Below are 20,495 nucleotides of genomic sequence, written 5' to 3' on the forward strand. Positions count from 1 at the left end.
ATATCGATTTTTCTTCTTTATTGTCCCGGCTCGATCGCAACGCATATTATAAATGGTTCCCATTGGTTGTTATTAGGAGGTTGAAGGCAACGACGGACAAAGACAGACAAGGACAGGAAAACAATAGAAGACACATTGTACAAACTCTTGGGTGACCCGCCATATAACGTACCATAACCCATATAAAACACCAGCCAAAGAAGAGTACCTGTCTATTGCCTCCTTTTCATTACATGCAGACAAGGATAGTACTGAGGTCACAGGCAGAGGCGGCTCTCTATTCAGGCAAATTAGGCGGTCACCTAAGGCCTCGAACTCACAGGGGCCTTGCGACCACCTAATTTACCTAATGTCAGCACCATCGGATCTCTCTATCACCCCTCTCTCTTTCTCACTCCCCCACTCTCTTGCATTGGCTGCATATGTCTGATGGGTGAGGAGGAGGGTGCCCTGGAAGTGGTGCTGATCACCTGTGTGCTAGATCCGTGCATTTTCTGCAGCCTCACAAAGCCTAGAGCCGCCTCTGGTCACAGGAGAACAATATAAGACACATTGAAAGAAAAAATGGTGACCAGCCATATAATGTACTATCACCTATATAAAACACCAGCCAGTGAAGAGTACCTGTCATTTTTCCATTACATGCAGCCAACCAGGGTTGACATCTCTGAGCCCCCCCCAGCATATATTAAGTTGGCACCCTTCTGTCTTTTAACCTTTAATAAAGCACCCGCATCCTCGTGCTGAGGTGAGCCAATCAAAATCTAGATCTGCCCCGGATCCAGCCAATTTGTGGGCAGCCAAATATCACCCAAACTTACCAGGCAGCCGATAAATAAGCCCAAGTAGAAGTGAATTGTGGGAAAGGTTTGGACCGCATTGCACCGGTGTAATGCCAGACTCAGGGTTAGGTTAGGAGAAAGGACGGGGTTATCGATCATGTGATAATTTTCAGGGTTCGGGGGTTAGAAGATTGTTTTGAAAGGGTTCCTGGCTCACCACATAAGGAGGCACTTAGATCATATGGAGCAATACCAAAGGAACCTAGTGCTGGGGGCTGGGCGGGGCCCGTTTTGGCACCCATTTGTTGGCTGTCTATAAAGACAGTTGGGCTCTGCTCTTACTGTTGTGAGTTACCTCTGATCTTCAGGTCCAGTTGGAGTTGTGTGACCCCCATGCTGAAATACTGCGATTCCTTACACTGCGGAGACAAGAAAGAGGAATAAATCATCACTGGGGGGCCAGGGGGGCACAGAAAGTATGGATTTTAAGCATTGCATCCTAGTGGCTAGAAAGGAGACTTTGACAATACGGAGCACCAAACGCCATAGACTGGTTTCGGCATGTGATAAAGTGGTTGTCAACCACCAATCTCTCTGGATCTACTGAAGGTTCTGGAGATAAAGGAACCTGTGTTCTGAGAGAAATGCATGGGCTGTCATTGCTGACTTCCTTTCGAAAATGCTACCTGCTGGGCTGTCTCTGGCTGTAATATTTTCTCCATCACTAATATAAAGGCAAACATGGAGCCAGTGAGGTCAGGGGACGCTCAGAGGTCCAAATAAGTGAGCAGATTGAAGCCAGAGGTAGGGGGATCACATTTGTTCTGACAACATAAGGAATGGGTCACAGAGGAGTAGGCGGCAAAGCAGGGGCAGGGCTAACTGAGGTGAACCAAACAGTGGGAGGAGCTTAAGGGGTTATAATTTAATCAAACCGTATCCTACTCTGCTCTGGGTCAAGACATTCAAGACGCTCTGCCTCACGCACAAAATGTACACAGGGTAACGCTTCTCAATACTTAAGCGAGAAAATAAAACCCTACGTCACCAAGTGCGTGCTCCGGTCAACCAACCAAAACCTTCTCCAAATTCCTAAATCCCGCTACAAATCTAAGGGAGAACGTAGATTTTTGGTCCAAGGACCACGGCTCTGGAATGCTCTACCCACTACCATCCCCATGGAAGAAAACCATCGGGCTTTTAGGAAAAAACTATAGACCCACCTCTTCTGAAAGACCAGTACGACTCTGGATACCAAGCGCCTTGAGGCGATTAAGTTTGCATTTGTTGCACTATACAAGTTACTCACTCACTCACTCACTCACTCACTCAAGAGTGCAGGGGTCAGGAGTAAGAAATGCACAGGAGTGTGCAACGTAGGGGTCAGAAGTAAAAGTAATCTTCAAAGGTAAGAAGCAATGGCGGCTGGTGTTTTTTTCTTAGGGGGGTGACAAACGATCCCCCCAAAGGCCACCCCCCCACACCCCAGTGGGTCGGTTCGGGTCACGGACGGCAACCAACACCCACCCCAGTCGGTCAGTCATGGGGGTCACGGGCGAGACACCTACCCGTGTACATGACTTTTACTCCAGACCTCCACACTCTGTATATGACTTTTACTTCTTACCAGGGGCCCCGCACTTACCCCTCGGGTCGGTCAGACAGTAGGTCGCATTTACCCCATCTACTGGACAGCGTGGCGGGCAGCAGCGGTTTCTCTCCGGGCTCTTCTCTCTGGCTCATTCCTGGCTTCCCCTGTGTCTCCTCCCCCTCCTCCTGGTGGCCAATTCGATTGGATCTCCTTTTGGCCAATCGGGCGACATGTCTCACAACCCGCTTCCTGATTGGCCGGTACGGGAATCAGCGTTACAAAAGCAAATATTCATTAGCTATTGTCACACAACTGGGTGAAGCACAGTGCTCTGCACCCAGGGCCAACCCTTTTTTGAAGCCTATTAAAAGCCTCTGGCTCTAATCACGTGCTTAAAACCCCCTCCCATTGGAATCCATGCATCTGTCGCCTTGCATATAGATCATGCACCCCTAATGGATGGGTTGCCCCTAGTAAGAAGTAAAAGTAATGTACAGAGTTTAGAGGTCTGGAGTAGGTAATACAAAGAGTTCAGAAGTCAGTTGGGCATACTGTCCCCTTCCTGTGTTCAGTCACATGTGGGGGGGGGGGGGGGGGGGTTACAGCATTCATTGGATGAGGAGACAGTGGGAAACATTGCAGCTGTAGCACATTGTAGCAGTGCAGCTACACAGGAATTCCCTGTTGCGCACTCACCGCGGTGCATTCTTCTTCACTCTTCAAACAAAGCCGGACGTCACAGAACAGATATACGGTGGCAAAATTCGGGAACTGCGAGGGGCTGATCTCCAACCTGACCTCTGTGGAGTTCCCATTCTGTAATATCCGGGTCACGTTGTCAGTGGCACACCTACAGACAAGAAAAGAGGTCAAGAAAATGTATGCGATGTGCAGCCTGACCTGTAACACCCCTATTCACATGGGGTGACCAAAACATTGGCCCAAAAATTTGGGCAAATTTATAAGTTGAAGGCCGAAACTAAATGAAGATCCTAGACCTTGCCTCATCCTGACAAAGCAATCAATGTCCAAATAAATCAGGTCTACGTAACTCTCTGCTCACCCCTTGTATGATTTTTCATGTGACATCAAGATCAGGTAGACCTTTTTTGATGTTGATATTGTGTTGCCCTCTCTATGTCAATTGTAAATTTAGTAGAGATAGTATAAAATTTGGGCTTAAGAAGAGAGTATACGCCACCCAGCCCATGTCCCTGACGAAGTCAACAGATGTAACGCGTAGGGCGGAGCTGAGATGACTCAATGGCAAAGGGTGGAGCTCAAGCATGTTCTTAGAGGACCAGCAGTGGTGGTGTCTTCCAGTAGAAAAGAAGAAAATGCAATGATTAAGCACAAGTTGTATGTGAAACGCATCTACATGACTGCTTTTTCGGTGTCTTTGGTGTCATCACTGTGATTTCCAATAAAGTTTTTTTGGAACCCCTGGATGTTCTTCTTTTCTTTAAATATCCTACGGAGGTGGGCCGTGGCTAGCACTCCTATCAGCCTCACAAAGCCTAGAGCCGCCTCTGGTCACAAGAGAACAATATAAGATACATTGTAAAAACTCTTGTTGACCAGCCATATAATGTACCATCACCTATATAAAACACCAGCCAGTGAAGAGTACCTGTCATTTTTCCATTACATGCAACCAGCCAGGGTTGACATCTCTGAGCCCCTCCCCAGCATATATTAAAGAGGAATTCCACCCAAAAGTGGAACTTCCGCTTAATCCACTCCTCGCTCCCCTTACATGCCACATTTGGCATGTATTTTTTTTGGGGGGGAGTGGGGGCTTCAGGAGGAGTGGGACTTCCTGTGAGTGGATTATCCCTGGCTGTGTGCCATCCTGTGAGTGGATTATCCCTGGCTGTGTGCCATCCTGTGAGTGGATTATCCCTGGCTGTGTTCCATCCTGTGAGTGTATTATCCCTGGCTGTGTGCCATCCTGGGAGTGGATTATCCCTGGCTGTGTGCCATCCTGTGAGTGGATTATCCCTGGCTGTGCGCCATCCTGTGAGTGGATTATCCCTGGCTGTGTGCCATCCTGTGAGTGGATTATCCCTGGCTGTGTGCCATCCTGTTAGTGGATTATCCCTGGCTGTGTGCCATCCAGGGAGTGGAGTATCCCTGGCTGTGCGCCATCCTGGGAGTGGATTAACCCTGTGATCACCAGCGCTGTGAGTAGAGCAAACTCTGTTCTTGTGTGTCCAAGACTGGGAACGGACTACCCCTATCTGCCAAAACTCTGGTATTTCTCTTGTTTGGCCAGCCTGACGCGGATTACCCTTAATCCAGCATGGACTCTGCTACCCCGCTGTGCATTTATACTGTGTTATGAACTCTCGTTTTGCCCGGCTTTGATAACTTCTACCTGACTGTGTGTTAACCTCCTCTACCGTTAAATAAAAAGCTTTGTGGGTGCTCCTACTCTCCGCGTGTGTCTGTTCCACCTACATCTCCGTCACACTACCTTGGGTGACAATGCTGCTTCGCTATAAATACAGTGTAATGGGTGAGCATTGCCCCCCTAGCACACAAAATGGGTTATGTGGGTACTCAAGAGGAGTATGTCCACCTTATAAGCTTCCCTTGCTCAAGACATCAGTGTAGGGCAGGGATCTTAAACTAGTGGCCCTCCAGCCATTACGAAAAACTACAAGTCCCATCATGCCTTTGCCTGTGGGAGTCAAGCTTGTAACTGTCAGCCTTGCAATGCCTCATGGGACATGTAGTTTTGCAACAGCTGGAGGGCCGCCAGTTTGAGACCCCTGGTGTAGGGTGAAGAGAAGCATAAGACTCTTTATTCAAACACAGGCACAAAGAGATATACACTCAAGGGACAATCCCCCTTCTTTTAGTATAATGACAAAGGCGGGGCAAACTTCATCTCATAACAAGAGACACACAGGTACATTCAACTTTTCAACAGTTGGTTGAAAATGCGGTTCGAAAAATGTTCAACTTTTCAACCGCCTTATCAGCAGGGAGGGCTGTTGGAGAAATCCCCCCTCCACTCTTCACCCTGACCCCCAGTCTACATGCTAGAAACACATAACTCCACAATACACAGACAATAGCAGGAGGCCCAAGTAGCAGACTGTCCGGCTCCTACATTGAAGAACAAAGAACAGAGGCCAATGTAACCAGCTCTTTCAAAGAACATGTATAGTTCAGAATCAAACAATCCAGGAATAGTCTTCTTATATTTCCTGAGGGATATTGTTTAGAAATTATACTGTCCCAAGTGAAAGAACCCCCTTATTCTTCATTCATCCACATATATATAACCCGTGAACAGGGGTAGAAGGACATGCTGAGTCCGGTGTGGTTGTACGGTGAGATGGGTTAGTGCAGACCTGACTGGGTTCTCGGTCACCCTGTGCCCCTAATAGACACAGGGTAACACACATAGGAGGGGCCGGGGGAGCTGGACAAGGAGTTTCCAGACCTCTCTAAGGTAAGCTGGGTTCCATCATGGGCCCTCCACCCAAAGTGACTCCCGTCACAGGTCAAAAATTAATACTATTTTCATCACCACCACATATAATAGCTGATAAGCTGAGATATATTATATTTTTAAAGAGTGGTGCACTATGGGTAGTTTCTTTGGGTATCGTTCATTCTTATAGACATAAAAGGACATCAGACTCTGGGGGTGTGGCCTGCGCATGGCCGTGTGAGGGTGCAAGTTAGGTGAGCTCCCGTCCTCCTCCACAGCTCCTGGAGTAGTCTGTAGCTCCTGATGTAGCGGCATAGAACGGCGTTTTTATGACTGCCCCCCTACGCTGACGAGGAAGCATTGCCTTACCACTGTACAGCCGCAGAACGGAGGACCGCGACTAAGGACGACAGCGCGGGCTGTGCTGGACTTGGGTTTGGAACCCGTGGGCTCCCGTTGATGGTGATGCAGGCGTGAGTCACGTGGACGCAGTGAGAGGAGAGGAGAGGACGTAGAACGAGTGGAGCGCACGCCGCTCCATAGCTTGGAGAAGCGGGGCGCTGAGGGGTCCAGGGGGGACTCCCCATACCGAGCAGGCGCCTGCACACATCAGCACACGAGTGTATGAGCCCTATATACCGAAGAGATATAAGAAGGAGAGGCAGGGAGAGGGTCACATAGGACGCCTAGAGGCCCATTGAATGGTGAGAGGACGGCGACGAGACAAGCAAGGGATGCACTCTGGTAAACAGCGGGAGAGCCGGACATCTCGCAACGCAGCCTCTGCAGCGCAGATATATACATCAACCAACATATCCAGACCCACGGAACAACAGGAGATCCAGCGGTATTTCCCTATAAAACAGGGGGGGGGTCGCCTCTCCGAAGGTAAGAGTGAAACGCAGACCGGGAAGGTGCAGGCTAGTGGTGGCCTTAAGATGACTGTACCCCAACATGCAATGACTGCTAGAACAGACGTAGAGGTCTTACAAATTGCACCGCAAGGTTCCCGTAGATCCACAGCATTGCCTGCCATGTCTGAGGCTACAATATCCCCCCCTCTGCAGCAGACTGGAGAGCTGAAAAATGAGATGGATATTTTGAAAACTTTAATTCAAGCTCTCCCTACCAGGGCTGATATTACCGATTTGATCTCAAAGGTAGAGGAAGCACATGCCAGGGACTTTGAGGGGGTCCGGAATGAATTACAAAGTCTGGAGGCCCGGGCATCAATAGGGGAGAGTGGGTTGAAGGACCTGGAAGAACGTGTAGGGCTACTAGAAAATGAAAAGAGTATACAGAGGGATATCTCAGTCTCCCTGCAATTACAATTAGAAGAGCTCCAGGACAGGAATCGCCGTAACAATATTCGAATACGGGGGGTTCCAGAACCGGTAGACCAGGAGGTATTGCAGGACATGGTTGAACAAATTTTACAGAATTTAATGAAAGAGCCTTCTCCACTAAAATACGAGATGGACAGAATGCACAGAGCACTGGGCCCCAAATCAAAAGATAATAGTCGCCCTAGAGACATTATCTGTCGATTGCACTATTTTACACATAGAGAGGCGATCCTACGACAGGCGTGGGAGGTTGGCTCAGTTGACTTTCAGGGGGCGGCGGTGAAAATTTTACCGGATTTATCCAATGCTACCCTACATCGAAGAGGGTTATTGCGCCCAATATTGGATCGAGTGAAAGCCTGGGGGGGGTCATATAGGTGGAGATTCCCCATATCAGTGCTAATTAGGAAAGGGCAGTTATCGTTCTGGCTACGTTCAAGAAATGATCTCCCGGCCCTCTTCATATTTTTGGAATCAGATCCTTTTGTGGTACCTGACTGGCTGCAGCTGAACCCCAGAACAGCAGCCCTTCAAAGAGACTAGGAATCCAGGATTGGACCATAATAGTCTAGGGAAGGCTTTCTCTCTTTTCCGGGACCCCTTCTCTTTTCTTATTTTTTTTTTCCCTGCCGGATTTTTTTTTTTTTTTTGAATATTTCTGGATAATGTGGTCCGCTCCCCCCCCCCTCGGGGGGATGGGGAGGGGTAAATATAAGTAAATTTAAGCTTGATTGTAGTTAGATGGAAAAGGGACTGGGACTAGACAATCCGTATAAATAGTCTGTGTGAATTTGGCCCGGATTGAATTATACAGGAAAGTTTTTCGGTTCCCCCTTTTTTTTTTTTTTTTTTTTCTTTGGGAGAGGGCCCTTTGGGGGGGGGGTTTGAGTTTATACCCTAAAAGTGTGGGGTAAAAATTTGGGTCTGGGGAGGGGGGGTTTACATTTGAGGTTATAAAGCAAAGTGTTTTTTTTATTTTTTTTTTATTTTTATTATTATTCTTTTTTTTTTGGGGGGTATTGGGAGGGAGGGGGGGGGGGTTTGGGGGGGGGGGGCACTAGGGGTAGAATATGAAATGGCTCTAGATCTAATATATAGCACATGCTAACAAATGTTAATAGAAGATAGTTCTTTTTTTTTGAAGAATGCTATATCCCCCCTTTTTTTTTTATATTGCATGAAGTATGACATATGATGTATGATGTATGATACTGGTTTTCTTTTGCACCCCATGGGGGTTTTTTTTTTTTTTGTTTAGGTTAATTGTACTTAGGTCCTGGACCCAGGAAGGGGGGGGAGGGAGGGTTGTTTTTTTTTTTTTTTCCAGAGATATCACGGTGGACACAGAAAGGGGAAGGGAACGGAGGGGGGGAGGGGGGTATCATAGTGAAGTTACCCACCCAGTCAACAGGGAGGAGGAGGGCACCTGAGGGGTTAGATTTAGTATAGGGGTATATAGGGGGAAGAGAGGGAGGCTCTATGGCTCTTTCCTTCCCCCCTTTATTTTTTTGGGGGTAGGGGGGGGTTTTTTTTTTTTTTTTTTGGTTGTGGGTTTTTTGTTTCTTTTTCTCAGATACCGATTTTCCAGTTCAAGTGATTGAACGGGTCACCAGGAAGTACACAAGAAGGGCACAGGTATATATGGGGGGGGGTAGATAAAGGGGAGGGATATGGGTGGGTTCCAGGAGAATGAGAACGACCGGGGGGTTAAGGACGAGTAGTTAAGGAAGAGGGAAGGAGGGAAGGGGAGAGACATATTAGACTGTTAGAAGGTATTTTGCTTTAACTCCCCTAACCCCCCTCCTAATATTGCTTGATAAGTTAATAATGTTAACAATGTTATGCTATGAGATGTAATGTCAATATGTCAATTTTACTGCTGGAAGAGAGCATGCTTATGTTTTGGTAATTTTTTATTTTTTTTGGAAGGGGGAGATTCTAGATGTTTTTAACTATTTTCAACTATTATCACCTTAAATACTGGAAGGTGATCTGACACGAAAGGGGTGTTGTTTTTTTTTTTTTTTTTCTTTCTCTACTTCTCTCTCTTCCCTCTTCCCTCAGGGGGGAGGGAGGGAGGAGGGGGGGATGAGAAAGAATTTTTTTTTTTTTTTTTTTAGGAAAGTAAAAAGGGGGAAAGGGGCATAAGATATGAATATAGAGTATTATAGAGTCGGCGGAGAGTCAGTGGAGAAGATAGGAAAGGAAGGGAGAGGGGAGAGGGGAGGGAAGAGAGAGAAGAGGAGGAACAATTTTTTTTTTATTGTTTTTTTCCTTTTCTCTTTTTTTTTTTTTTTTAGGCCTAGGGGTTCTACGGGAAGATTATGCTTGTAGGATGGGATTAATTTCCTAAGTATTCTAAAGTATTATGAATGGGGGATGGAAGGAGCTGGGGAGGGGGACGAGGAGGTACTCTCGCTGGGGGATGCGCAGGTAAAACTTCCCCTGTTAGGCCAACACTCATAGGGGTTAAGAGTGTCAAAGCAGTTGCTTAGTGATATCTTTGGAAGGAGGGGAGGGGGCCTACGTTGCCTCCCCACCGGACATTGATATCTGGTTAGACTAGGGGGGGGGGGGTTTATATATTTACCTTTTTTTTTTTTTTTTTTTTTTGGGCGGGGGGTGGTTGTGGGGTTTTTTTTTTTTTTTTTTTCTTCCCCTCGCGGACCCACCCGACTCATTGGTTAAGGATAACGAGATACACTATCTAGGGCTTCACAGCAGCTTGGTGATGGACCCTCTAGTGGTGATATCAATCAATGCTAAGGGTCTAAATATACCAGGGAAAAGGAGGGTTTTATCACAGGACCTGAAGAAGAGGGGGAGTAACATTGCCCTGATACAGGAGACCCACTTTAGGACGGGGGGACCGCCCTTTCTTACAAGTAGACTGTTCCCGTGGGTGTACCACGCGACGAACCCAGAGGCCAAAAAGGGAGGAGTTTCAATTTTAATTTCAAATAACACCCCATGGTCATTTTCAGAATCACTAGTGGACCCAGGGGGACAGTTCTTAGCGCTGAAAGGGACTATAGCTGGCACGACAATAACAGTGGCCACCTTCTACTCCCCCAATACACAACAAGATCAATTTCTAAGGAAGTTTCTGGATAAACTTGCAGATTTCCAGGAGGGCCAGCTAATAATGGGAGGGGACCTGAACATGCCACTGGATCCACAGGTAGATACATCGACTGGGGGATCCTCAGTCTTGGGGGGTACCCGGAGGAGAACTCAGCATATGTTACAGCAAGCGAGGCTAATAGATGTATGGAGGCTGATGCATCCTGGGGAACGAGATTACTCCTTTTATTCCATCCCGCACAAGAGCTATTCCCGGATAGATTATTACTTTATCCCACATAATCAGCTACATTCTGTAAAAGAGGTCGGAATAGGAGAGATTACATGGACAGATCACGCTCCAATTTTTCTGAGATATGCATTGGGAGACTCCCGGCCCCCGGGGTCCGGGCTATGGAGACTGAATGAAAGCTTACTACAGGAGGAGAGGGTAGTGGAGGAGGTGCGGAGGGAATTAAAGTGGTATTTTGAGACAAACGAGACCCCAGATTGTGACGTAGGAGTGGTTTGGGAGGCTCACAAGGCGGTGATAAGGGGGGTTCTGATGAAGCACGGGGCAAGGATAAAAAGGGAAAGGGAGTTAAAGGTAACAAATTTAACGACCGAGATCGCAAGTCTGGAAGCAAGACATAAACAGAACCCTAACCCAGAGATAGAACGGGACCTACGGGCGGCTCGTAGACAGATCACAGAAATTCTATTATATAAAGCAAAAAGAGCAATCCAGAATGGTAGAAGGCAGAACTATGAATTTGGGAATAAAAGTGGGAAACAACTAGCTGGCTTGTTAAAGGAACAGCAGACTAAGACTTATATCCCAATGATTCAGGGTACGGACGGCGGGAAAATTGTGCTACCCAGAGAGATAGCAGGGAGATTTGGAGACTTTTACGACTCTTTATATAATTTACAAACAAGCCCGCAGGACCAGGTGGAAATGGAGAATTATATAATAGCCTCGGGCATCCCGAGTCTTACACCAGAATGGATGGATATACTACCCAATACTACAAAACTTTCTTGCCAGAGCTTGGCGTATTTATGGTAAAAATGTTCAATGGACTAGGGGATTCAGGTACATTTCATAGGGATTCACTAAAGGCGGTGATAACGGTTATCCCCAAAGAAGGAAAGGACCCCTCCCAATGCGGGAGCTACAGACCAATCTCGCTGCTGAACGAAGATCTGAAGCTCTTTGCTAAGATTGTGTCAGGGCGGATACAACAGCACATACCAAGGCTTGTTCATAAAGATCAGGTGGGATTTGTGCAGATGCGGGAGGCCCGAGACAACACGGTTAAGACTATGAACTTGATCCACCTGGTGCGTACCTCCCGAACCCCATGTGTCTTCTTAGGGACGGATGCAGAGAAAGCATTTGACCGGATAAACTGGCAATTTATGTTTGCAGCTCTGAGACACATGGGGTTCGGTAGGAGGATGTTGCAATGGATTGCAAGTAATTACACACACCCAGTGGCTCAGGTCAGAGTAAATGGAATACTCTCACCCCCTTTTAAACTTTCTAATGGGACAAGGCAGGGATGCCCGCTGTCACCGCTTTTGTTTGCTCTGACTGTGGAACCCCTGCTGAGCAGGATACGGTTGAATCCCGGTGTTAAGGGAGTGTCTCTGGGAGGGGCAGAATATAAAATATCTGCCTATGCAGATGACATGATGTTTAGCTTGACCAGCCCGATGGAATCCCTTCCTAATTTGATACAAGAATTAATGGTGTATGGAGAACTGTCAAATTTTAAGATTAACTATGACAAATCGGAGGCGATGGGAGTGGCGATCCCGGGAAGAGAACTGAGGATATTGAAATCCAGGTTTGGATTTAGATGGACAGATACCTCTCTTACGTATCTGGGCACCTCCATCCCGTCGGATTTAACACAAGTCTTTAAACTAAATTTCCTACCCTTACTATCTAAAACACGGGCCCTCCTGGACGGATGGCAGAAGGGGTTCCATTCGTGGTTTGGGAGATCCAGCATCATTAAAATGAGTATACTACCTAAATTTCTGTACCTCTTCCAGACCCTACCGATCGCAATACCGAAATTCTTTTTTAGGCAAGCACAATCTCTTATTAATAGGTTCATTTGGGCAAACAAACGTCCAAGAATCAAGGCTAGTATAATATCTCTGGCCAAGCGGGACGGAGGAATGTCAGCTCCAGACATCTACAGATATTATCAAGCGACGTTATTGTGTCGACTGATTGACTGGAGCAGACACTCCGAAGAAAAGATGTGGATAGGACTAGAACAAGATCAATGCGGTAGTATGCTGCAGCGGGCGGCATGGTGCTATCGGGGGCTCCCAAAAAATGTTAAGAAGCATCCGTTGATAGGCCCTACACTTCTGGTTGCACATAAGTTATTTGTTAGGGGTAGACTGTCAACAGAGGACTCACCGCTCTTTCCAATCTTGGGAAACCCGCAGTTTAAAATAGAATGGACGAAAGGACCATTTAGTAAACTAGTTGAACAGGGGCGGTTCCAGGCATCGCATTTCTTGAAGGAGGGTTCCTGGATAACTAGGCAAGAGATGGCAAGGGGAGAGTCGCCCTATCAACTGGATAGCTGGCGATCTACACAATTGCGACATTTTTTGGATACTTTGAGTTCACCAGATAAATACGGTCGAACACTGACTAGGTTCGAGAGGTTCTGTAGTGAGGGGGGGAGTCTACGACACTCCCTATCGAGGATTAGTGAACTATTGAATAGTCCAGGAGAGACGTCTCAGTTACCCTTTTTTCATAAGTGGGAGCGCGAATTAGGAAGACCTTTTACAGATGAGCAAAAGAACAAAATAATCCGGAATATTTTTGAATCATCCATGTGTGTAAATACACAAGAGATGAATTATAAAATTCTGTCTCAGTGGTATCGGACCCCGGAGGTACTGAGTAAGTGCTATCCGGATATGATAGACAGATGCTGGAGGTGCGGGAAGAGAGGAGGATCCTTAATGCATATTTTCTGGACTTGCCCCAAGATCTTGGGCTATTGGGGCAAGGTCCGGGAAATAATACAAAGATTCAGTGGGGAGCCACTCCCAGACGAGTGGTCTTTCTATATATTGCAGGATATGGAGATGTCAGTGAGGCGATACAGGAAAACAGTAGTGTGTCATCTTTTAAATGCGGCCCGGGCATGTATCCCGGGGAACTGGAAGCAGACACGGCCCCCAACCATAGGGATGTGGCTTAATAGAGTGGAAGATCTAAACAGAATGGAAGACTTGGTATGGACCTCAAGGCAGAAACGGAAGGTATATTTAGAAACGTGGGCGGAGTGGAACGTATTTAAATATTCGGAGGAGGGAAAGGCCCTGATAGATGTAGATTGAGGAAGGGGGAACGTGGTGGGCCCCGGGGGGAGATATGTTTTTTTTTTTTTTTTTTTTTTTTTTTTTTTTTTGGGGGTTAAGTTATGGAGGGGGGGGGTTTAGGGGAGGCAAAGCGGAGCTAGATTAAATGCCCCAACTACGGCGGGACATGTGTTCCCGGCGGGTTGGGGATAAAAGTGGCATTGAGGCAAGGATGACATTAGTTAATTGAGCGGATCTTGGGGGATCAAGAGAGGGTAAAGGAAGAGGGATAAGACAGAACAATATAGAATAATTGAATCATATTTTGGTTGTAATGTCCTCTTCCGGTCATATACGGGGAAGGATATGATGAGAAAAGGTCTTGCTCTCTCCCTTTCTTTTTTTTCCCTCCTTTTCTTTTCTTGTTGTGTTTTCTTTTTTCTGTTTTTCTTTTCTTTTTTGTTGGAATGATAGAATGATGTTTGTTATATATGAACTGAAGGGATGAAACCAGAGGAATGCCTCTTAGGTTATTGTAAAATTTCTTGCCTTGCTGTTTAAAATCAAATAAAGGAAAATTGGAAGGACATCAGACTCACCCCTGTGATATAAGATGGAGAGCCTTCGTGTTGTTGCGGTCAGTGGTGGGACTGGCAGTGCAGTCCTGTAGTCGGAGAACGTAGGTATCCCCGCCCGTGTAGGCGTACAGCGCCACGTAGACCTCTGACCCCAGGATCCTTTCATTAGCAGTATATGGAGCCATAAATTCTGTATCGTTGTAGGCAGCCATGGTGAGAGGGTACAGCTCCATCGCGTTCACTCCAGATATCACCACCGTCCTGGAGAGACAAAAACACCCCCTAAGAGTGAGGACTGGTGACATCTCAGATGTTCATCTTCCCACCCCACCTGACACAAATTTTCCTTTTAAAACTCTGCCAGAACACCTCAGGCCCCCTTTGGATTAAATTCAGATTTCCCCGTCTGTTAATCAGTTATCACAGGAGGAACACAAACCAGTAAATGTTCTGCAGACCAAATACCCCTTCAGTCTCCCAGGTGGGGACTCCTCACATCCAGGACTTCTCCTACCGCTCTTCTCACAGCCATTTCTAATAAGTATTCTAGCACTTTGCCTCTAAACAATGTATCAGGTCCTTACTGAGCGAGGGGGTATGTCCCGGTCAAGAGCGGGCAGGTGATGTTGAAGCTGATTGGATTGACGGTGACATTGGAGTTTACTGGCGCACCGATGTATATGGTGTTGGTGAGAAAGAGTCTGGATCCTTCTTCCTGAAATCAGAGGACAGATGTGAGAATCCAGGGACAGTCATGTTACATTGTATTATTTCTACCACCATTGTCTTCTGCTCTGACCAAACCAACACTGATATGTCTCCAGGGCTGCGTAACCCCCTCTCCAAACTGATATTTGAAGTATAGGGCCACACCCCTTATTATTATTCCACCAATGAAGTGCCAAATCCAAGAGAACCAAGTGTCCGATGTTTACAGTATTATCGCCCCCCCCCGAAGTACTCAACTTCATACACGGACAGATATCAACCTCAACTAGAAGTACACCCATGTCTCATCAAATCAAAAATGAGTCCCTGAAGTATTATGTCAGCAAGAAAAAAAAAAAATTCCTACTAAAATAAATACATAAAGTAACATTGTTTATAAACATTGATCAGACGGGAGATAGAGAGATACAAAGTAACATTGTTTATAAACATTGATCAGACGGGAGATAGAGAGATACAAAGTAACATTGTTTATAAACATTGATCAGACGGGAGATAGAGGGATACAAAGTAACATTGTTTATAAACATTGATCAGACGGGAGATAGAGGGATACAAAGTAACATTATTTATTGTGACGGGAGTCACTTGGGTGGGGGGAGCCTGTGGAACCAAGAATCCCACGTGGAGGTTGGGAAACCCTTGTTTCAGCTCCCCATGCACCTCATATGTCTAAGTGACCTTGTGTCTCTAACAGGGGCACAGGGTGACCCAGAACCCCCATATGATCTGTACTAATCAGACTCACTGTAAAACCATACTGGAATGCTGTGTGTATATATATACACATATATGTATTGTATATTGTCTCATACTATAGTGTGCTCTGTGTTGGGCCATTTGGGATGTGGCTGTATTCCATTGTTCTATTGTGTCTGTCTGCCTTGGGTATTATGGCATGTGTATGTAGATTATCTGTGAGAGGGGGAAGGGTGAATTCCTCCAACAGCTCTCTCTGCTGATTGGACTGAAAAGAAGTGTGAATATCTCTGTGTACCTGTGTTTCAATAAACAGTTCATGTTGCAGTTTTGTAACTGTGCTAGTCTCGTCTGGTTCTTACAATATATGGGCTGTCATATCTGATATCTGAAGTTCCAGACTGGAGGAAGCACTCAAGCAGAGCGTGGGACCTTCCGTTACATTTATAAACATTGATCAGACAGGAGATAGAGAGCTACAAAGGAACTATGAGCTAGATTCACAAAGACTTTACGTCGGCATATCTATTGATACGCCGCGTAAGTTGAAAGATGCGCCGTCGTATCTATGCGCGCTATTCAGGGATCTAGATATGCCTGAATTCCTGCTTCATCCCACTGACGTAAGTCTTAGTACGCCATCGTATCTAGGGTGCATATTTATGCTGGCCACTAGGGGCGCTTCTGTAGATTTACGTGTAGAATATGTAAATGAGCTAGATACGCCGATTCACAAACGTACTTGGGCCCGCTACGCCGTTTACGTAAGGCTTACGTCCGGTGCGTCTCTGCCCGGCTGCTGGTTCTTCCCTCCCAGAATACAGCAACTGTAAAAATCAGTGTTTTGCTCAGAGGAGATATAGAAAGATATAATGTAACATATTGTTATTTTGTATCTTTCTGTTCATTCATCTGCAGATCAAAGAAATTCATTTTGATCTGCAGATTAATGTCGATGAATGCAAGCTGACAAGGAAAAAAAAGTTGTTTTTATATTCCTTTGCTTAGCCCTTTATTAAAGTGATTGTAAAGATTAGATTTTTTTTTTTAATAACAAACATGTTATACTCCACTGTGCGGTGCGTTTTGCACAGAGTGCCCCCCGACCCTCCTCTTCTGGGGTCCCAAGGCCGCTCTCGCAGCTCCTCCCCGCATCAGATAACACCCTAACAACCTGGGGGGGGTTCCCTTCCGAGTACAGCTGTCGGCCTCTTCGTCGGGTCCGGCGTCCTTCTGCGGCGTCCTCCTCGCTCGTTTCCAGCTTTCCCGCGCTGAGTTTGAATACTGCGCCGGAATATATCAAGCGCAGTACACTCGTGTATAGTCGGGCAGTCTCGGTTCCTCTCGCGCTGACGTTCTGGACGTACAGGACGTGAGCGCGAGTGTAGCTGAGACTGCACCACTATACACGAGTGTACTGCGCTCGGTATATGCCGGCGCAGTATTCAAACTCGGCGCGGGAAAGCGGGTATCGGCGTATATCGCGCACCCACGATTTTGCCCTGATTTTCAGGGCAAAAAAGTGCGCGGTTTACGCCGATAAATACGGTACATCATTTTCTTCGAATGGGGGCAAAATCGATGTTCTGCAGTTTGAATGTTAATCATAAAAAAAAAACAGTGTGAATTTATAACTCCACTGCATTATGGCTACTAGAGAGTGCTGGATATCATAGGGAATATACTCCCTATCTCTATCTAGTGGTCATATACCTATACTGGAGGTCTGTTCTAAGCATCCACTATCCTTTTAGTAGATTAAAAACAGATAAAAAGTCCATAATAGTAGTGCTGGAACTTGCAAAATCTGATCATAAGGACACCGCCATCATCACCCAAACACACTGCCTCTTACTCATAGGTAGATAATGTAAGCGTAGATAATTAAATCCAAACTATCCACTCGTCAGCAGTATGGAGGGGGGGGGGGTAAAAGGCTGCAACCGATCCAAATGAATAGCAGTGAGACTAACATTAGCAGGTCAGCGATCATAGGCAATAAGCAGAGGGATCCCTCAGCGTCAAGCAGTAACCAATGGAAAGAAAAAAACCCTCATAGTGCAGACATCCCAGCATAACATTTAATAAGGCTCCCCTGACGACGTCCATGATGACGAAACACGCAGGGGGAGCCTATGATGTGTGACGCAACTCAATTGCTGGGACGCAGCGGCCATCTTTTGGGTTAGGACAATGCTGGACGTTTCCTTTTCTCGCTGTTATAACTCAACTTTAATTGTGAGTTTAATCCTTTTTAAATCTTCTTATTAAATGGCTTGGGTGATGGTGGCAGTGTCCTTATAATCGGATTCTGCAAGTTCCAGCACTACTACTATTATGGACTTTGTATCTGTTTTATATAATTAGTTCACATATGACTTTGATCTAGTTCCTTTAGCGCGACACCATCCTTTCAAATTTGGTTTATTGTGTTATCCTTGCATATAGTGTTCGCTGCTTTTTGTATTACCGCATTTATCGGCGTATACCGCGCACTATTTTGCCCTTAAAATCAGGGCAAAATCGTGGGTGCGCAGTATACGCCGATACCCGCTTTCCCGCGCCGAGTTTGAATACTGCGCCGGCATATACCGAGCGCAGTACACTCGTGTATCTTCGGGCAGTCTCAGCGCCTCTCGCGCTGATGTCCTGTACAGCGCGAGAGTTGCCGAGCCTGCCCGACGATACACGAGTGTACTGCGCTCGGTATATGTCGGCGCAGTATTCAAACTCGGCGCAGGATACGAGCAGGGAGGACGCGAGGACGCCGCAGAAGGACGCCGGACCCGACGAAGCGGACACCCGAAGCCGCAGACGGACGCCGGACCCGACGAGGCCGCTGATGGACGTCGCGCAAGACCCCAAAACTGTAAGTACAACAAAACTTTTTTCCACAGGAATTCGGGGCAACTTTAGGGGGTGCGCGCTATACGCGGGAGCGCGCTATACCCCGATAAATACGGTAGTTTAATTTTCATATTTCCTAGCGCAACAAATTTGTGTTTTTATATCCTTTTGGCAGGTTGGTCAGTTTTGAACTTTCCTCCTTCTAGTTTGAGGTCCTTGGGGTTAGACCAGGAACTTGTGTTCTCATGTTCCCGGTCTTAGCTTCATACTGATATTCCTGCCCTCCTGAACCTTATTCACCCCCTTCATGTGATCACAAAGCTGGCCGGACAGAACGACACACCCTCTGGCATACAGACAGGTGACATTTGTGGATCTGTAGGTGTCGGTCTGGAGGTCAGTTGTAGAATTATGGAGTGAATGTGATCCATCCTTACCGTTACCGTGCTCCCGCACCAGCCGGGTGCTGGGTAGACTTGCACGGAGAGGACTCTCTGCCCGTTAGCGATATTGGGATAAGGATATATGCAGATCTCTGATGAGTTCCTCAGATGAATAGATGTGAAGTCATAACCCAGGGAGGAGAGCAGACATTGGCTGGCAGAACCCGTCATCGCTTCATAATCGCAGCTCACCGCAGGGTGGAAATCTGTAAGAGCTGCGGAGACAAGAGGAGCACAAACTGAACCTCACTCAGACTGGACCCCACTCAGACCGAACCTCACTCAGACTGGACCCCACTCAGACCGAACCTCACTCAGACTGGACCCCACTCAGACCGAACCTCACTCAGACTGGACCCCGCTCAGACCTGACCTCACTCAGACTGGACCCCGCTCAGACTGGACCCCGCTCAGACCTGACCTCACTCAGACTGGACCTCACTCAGACTGGACCCCGCTCAGACCGAACCTCACTCAGACTGGACCCCGCTCAGACCGAACCTCACTCAGACTGGACCCCACTCAGACCGAACCTCACTCAGACTGGACCCCGCTCAGACCGAACCTCACTCAGACTGGACCCCACTCAGACCGAACCTCACTCAGACTGGACCCCGCTCAGACCGAACCTCACTCAGACTGGACCCCACTCAGACCGAACCTCACTCAGACTGGACCCCGCTCAGACCGAACATCACTCAGACTGGACCCCACTCAGACCGAACATCACTCAGACTGGACCCCACTCAGACCGAACATCACTCAGACTGGACCCCGCTCAGACCGAACATCACTCAGACTGGACCCCGCTCAGACCGAACCTCACTCAGACTGGACCCCACTCAGACCGAACCTCACTCAGACTGGACCCCACTCAGACCGAACCTCACTCAGACTGGACCCCACTCAGACCGAACCTCACTCAGACTGGACCCCACTCAGACCGAACCTCACTCAGACTGGACCCCGCTCAGACTGGACCCCGCTCAGACCGAACCTCACTCAGACTGGCCGCCGCTCAGACTGGACCCCGCTCAGACTGGACCCCGCTCAGACTGGACCCCGCTCAGACTGGACCCCACTCAGACCGAACCTCACTCAGACTGGACCCCACTCAGACCGAACCTCACTCAGACTGGACCCCACTCAGACCTGACCTCACTCAGACTGGACCCCGCTCAGACCGAACTCCACTCAGACCGAACCTCACTCAGACTGGACCCCGCTCAGACCGAACTCCACTCAGACCGAACCTCACTCAGACTGGACCCCACTCAGACCGAACCTCACTCAGACTGGACCCCACTCAGACTGGACCCCACTCAGACCGAACCTCACTCAGACTGGACCCCACTCAGACCGAACCTCACTCAGACTGGACCCCACTCAGACCGAACCTCACTCAGACCGAACCTCACTCAGACTGGACCCCACTCAGACCGAACCTCACTCAGACTGGACCCCGCTCAGACTGGACCCCACTCAGACCGAACCTCACTCAGACTGGACCCCGCTCAGACTGGACCCCGCTCAGACCGAACCTCACTCAGACTGGCCGCCGCTCAGACTGGACCCCGCTCAGACCGAACCTCACTCAGACTGGACCCCGCTCAGACCGAACCTCACT

At 47.6% G+C, this 20,495-nt stretch overlaps 2 protein-coding genes across 2 annotated transcripts in view; both read right to left on the reverse strand.

Annotated features, from left to right (window-relative positions):
- Positions 1 to 14,881, reverse strand: LOC120922016 (pancreatic secretory granule membrane major glycoprotein GP2-like). Its single transcript, XM_040334549.1, has 4 exons — positions 14,735 to 14,881; positions 14,172 to 14,411; positions 3,070 to 3,223; positions 1 to 1,201 (listed from the first exon to the last, which is right to left on the reverse strand). The coding sequence occupies exons 2-4, from the start codon at positions 14,381 to 14,383 to the stop codon at positions 1,121 to 1,123; spliced, it is 447 nt and encodes a 148-aa protein (XP_040190483.1). The 5' UTR covers positions 14,384 to 14,411; positions 14,735 to 14,881; the 3' UTR covers positions 1 to 1,120.
- The window catches only part of LOC120922015, a 19,852-nt gene continuing 14,087 nt past the window's right edge, over positions 14,731 to 20,495 (reverse strand). Inside the window, exons 5-6 of the mRNA XM_040334548.1 lie at positions 18,785 to 19,083; positions 14,731 to 14,865 (exon numbers count right to left, since the gene is read on the reverse strand). Of these exons, the coding sequence (XP_040190482.1) occupies positions 14,731 to 14,865; positions 18,785 to 19,083 (434 nt within the window). The remainder of the gene's footprint in view (positions 14,866 to 18,784; positions 19,084 to 20,495) is intronic.

The sequence above is a fragment of the Rana temporaria genome, unplaced genomic scaffold, assembly GCF_905171775.1.
Source record: "Rana temporaria unplaced genomic scaffold, aRanTem1.1, whole genome shotgun sequence".
NCBI lineage: Eukaryota > Metazoa > Chordata > Amphibia > Anura > Ranidae > Rana > Rana temporaria.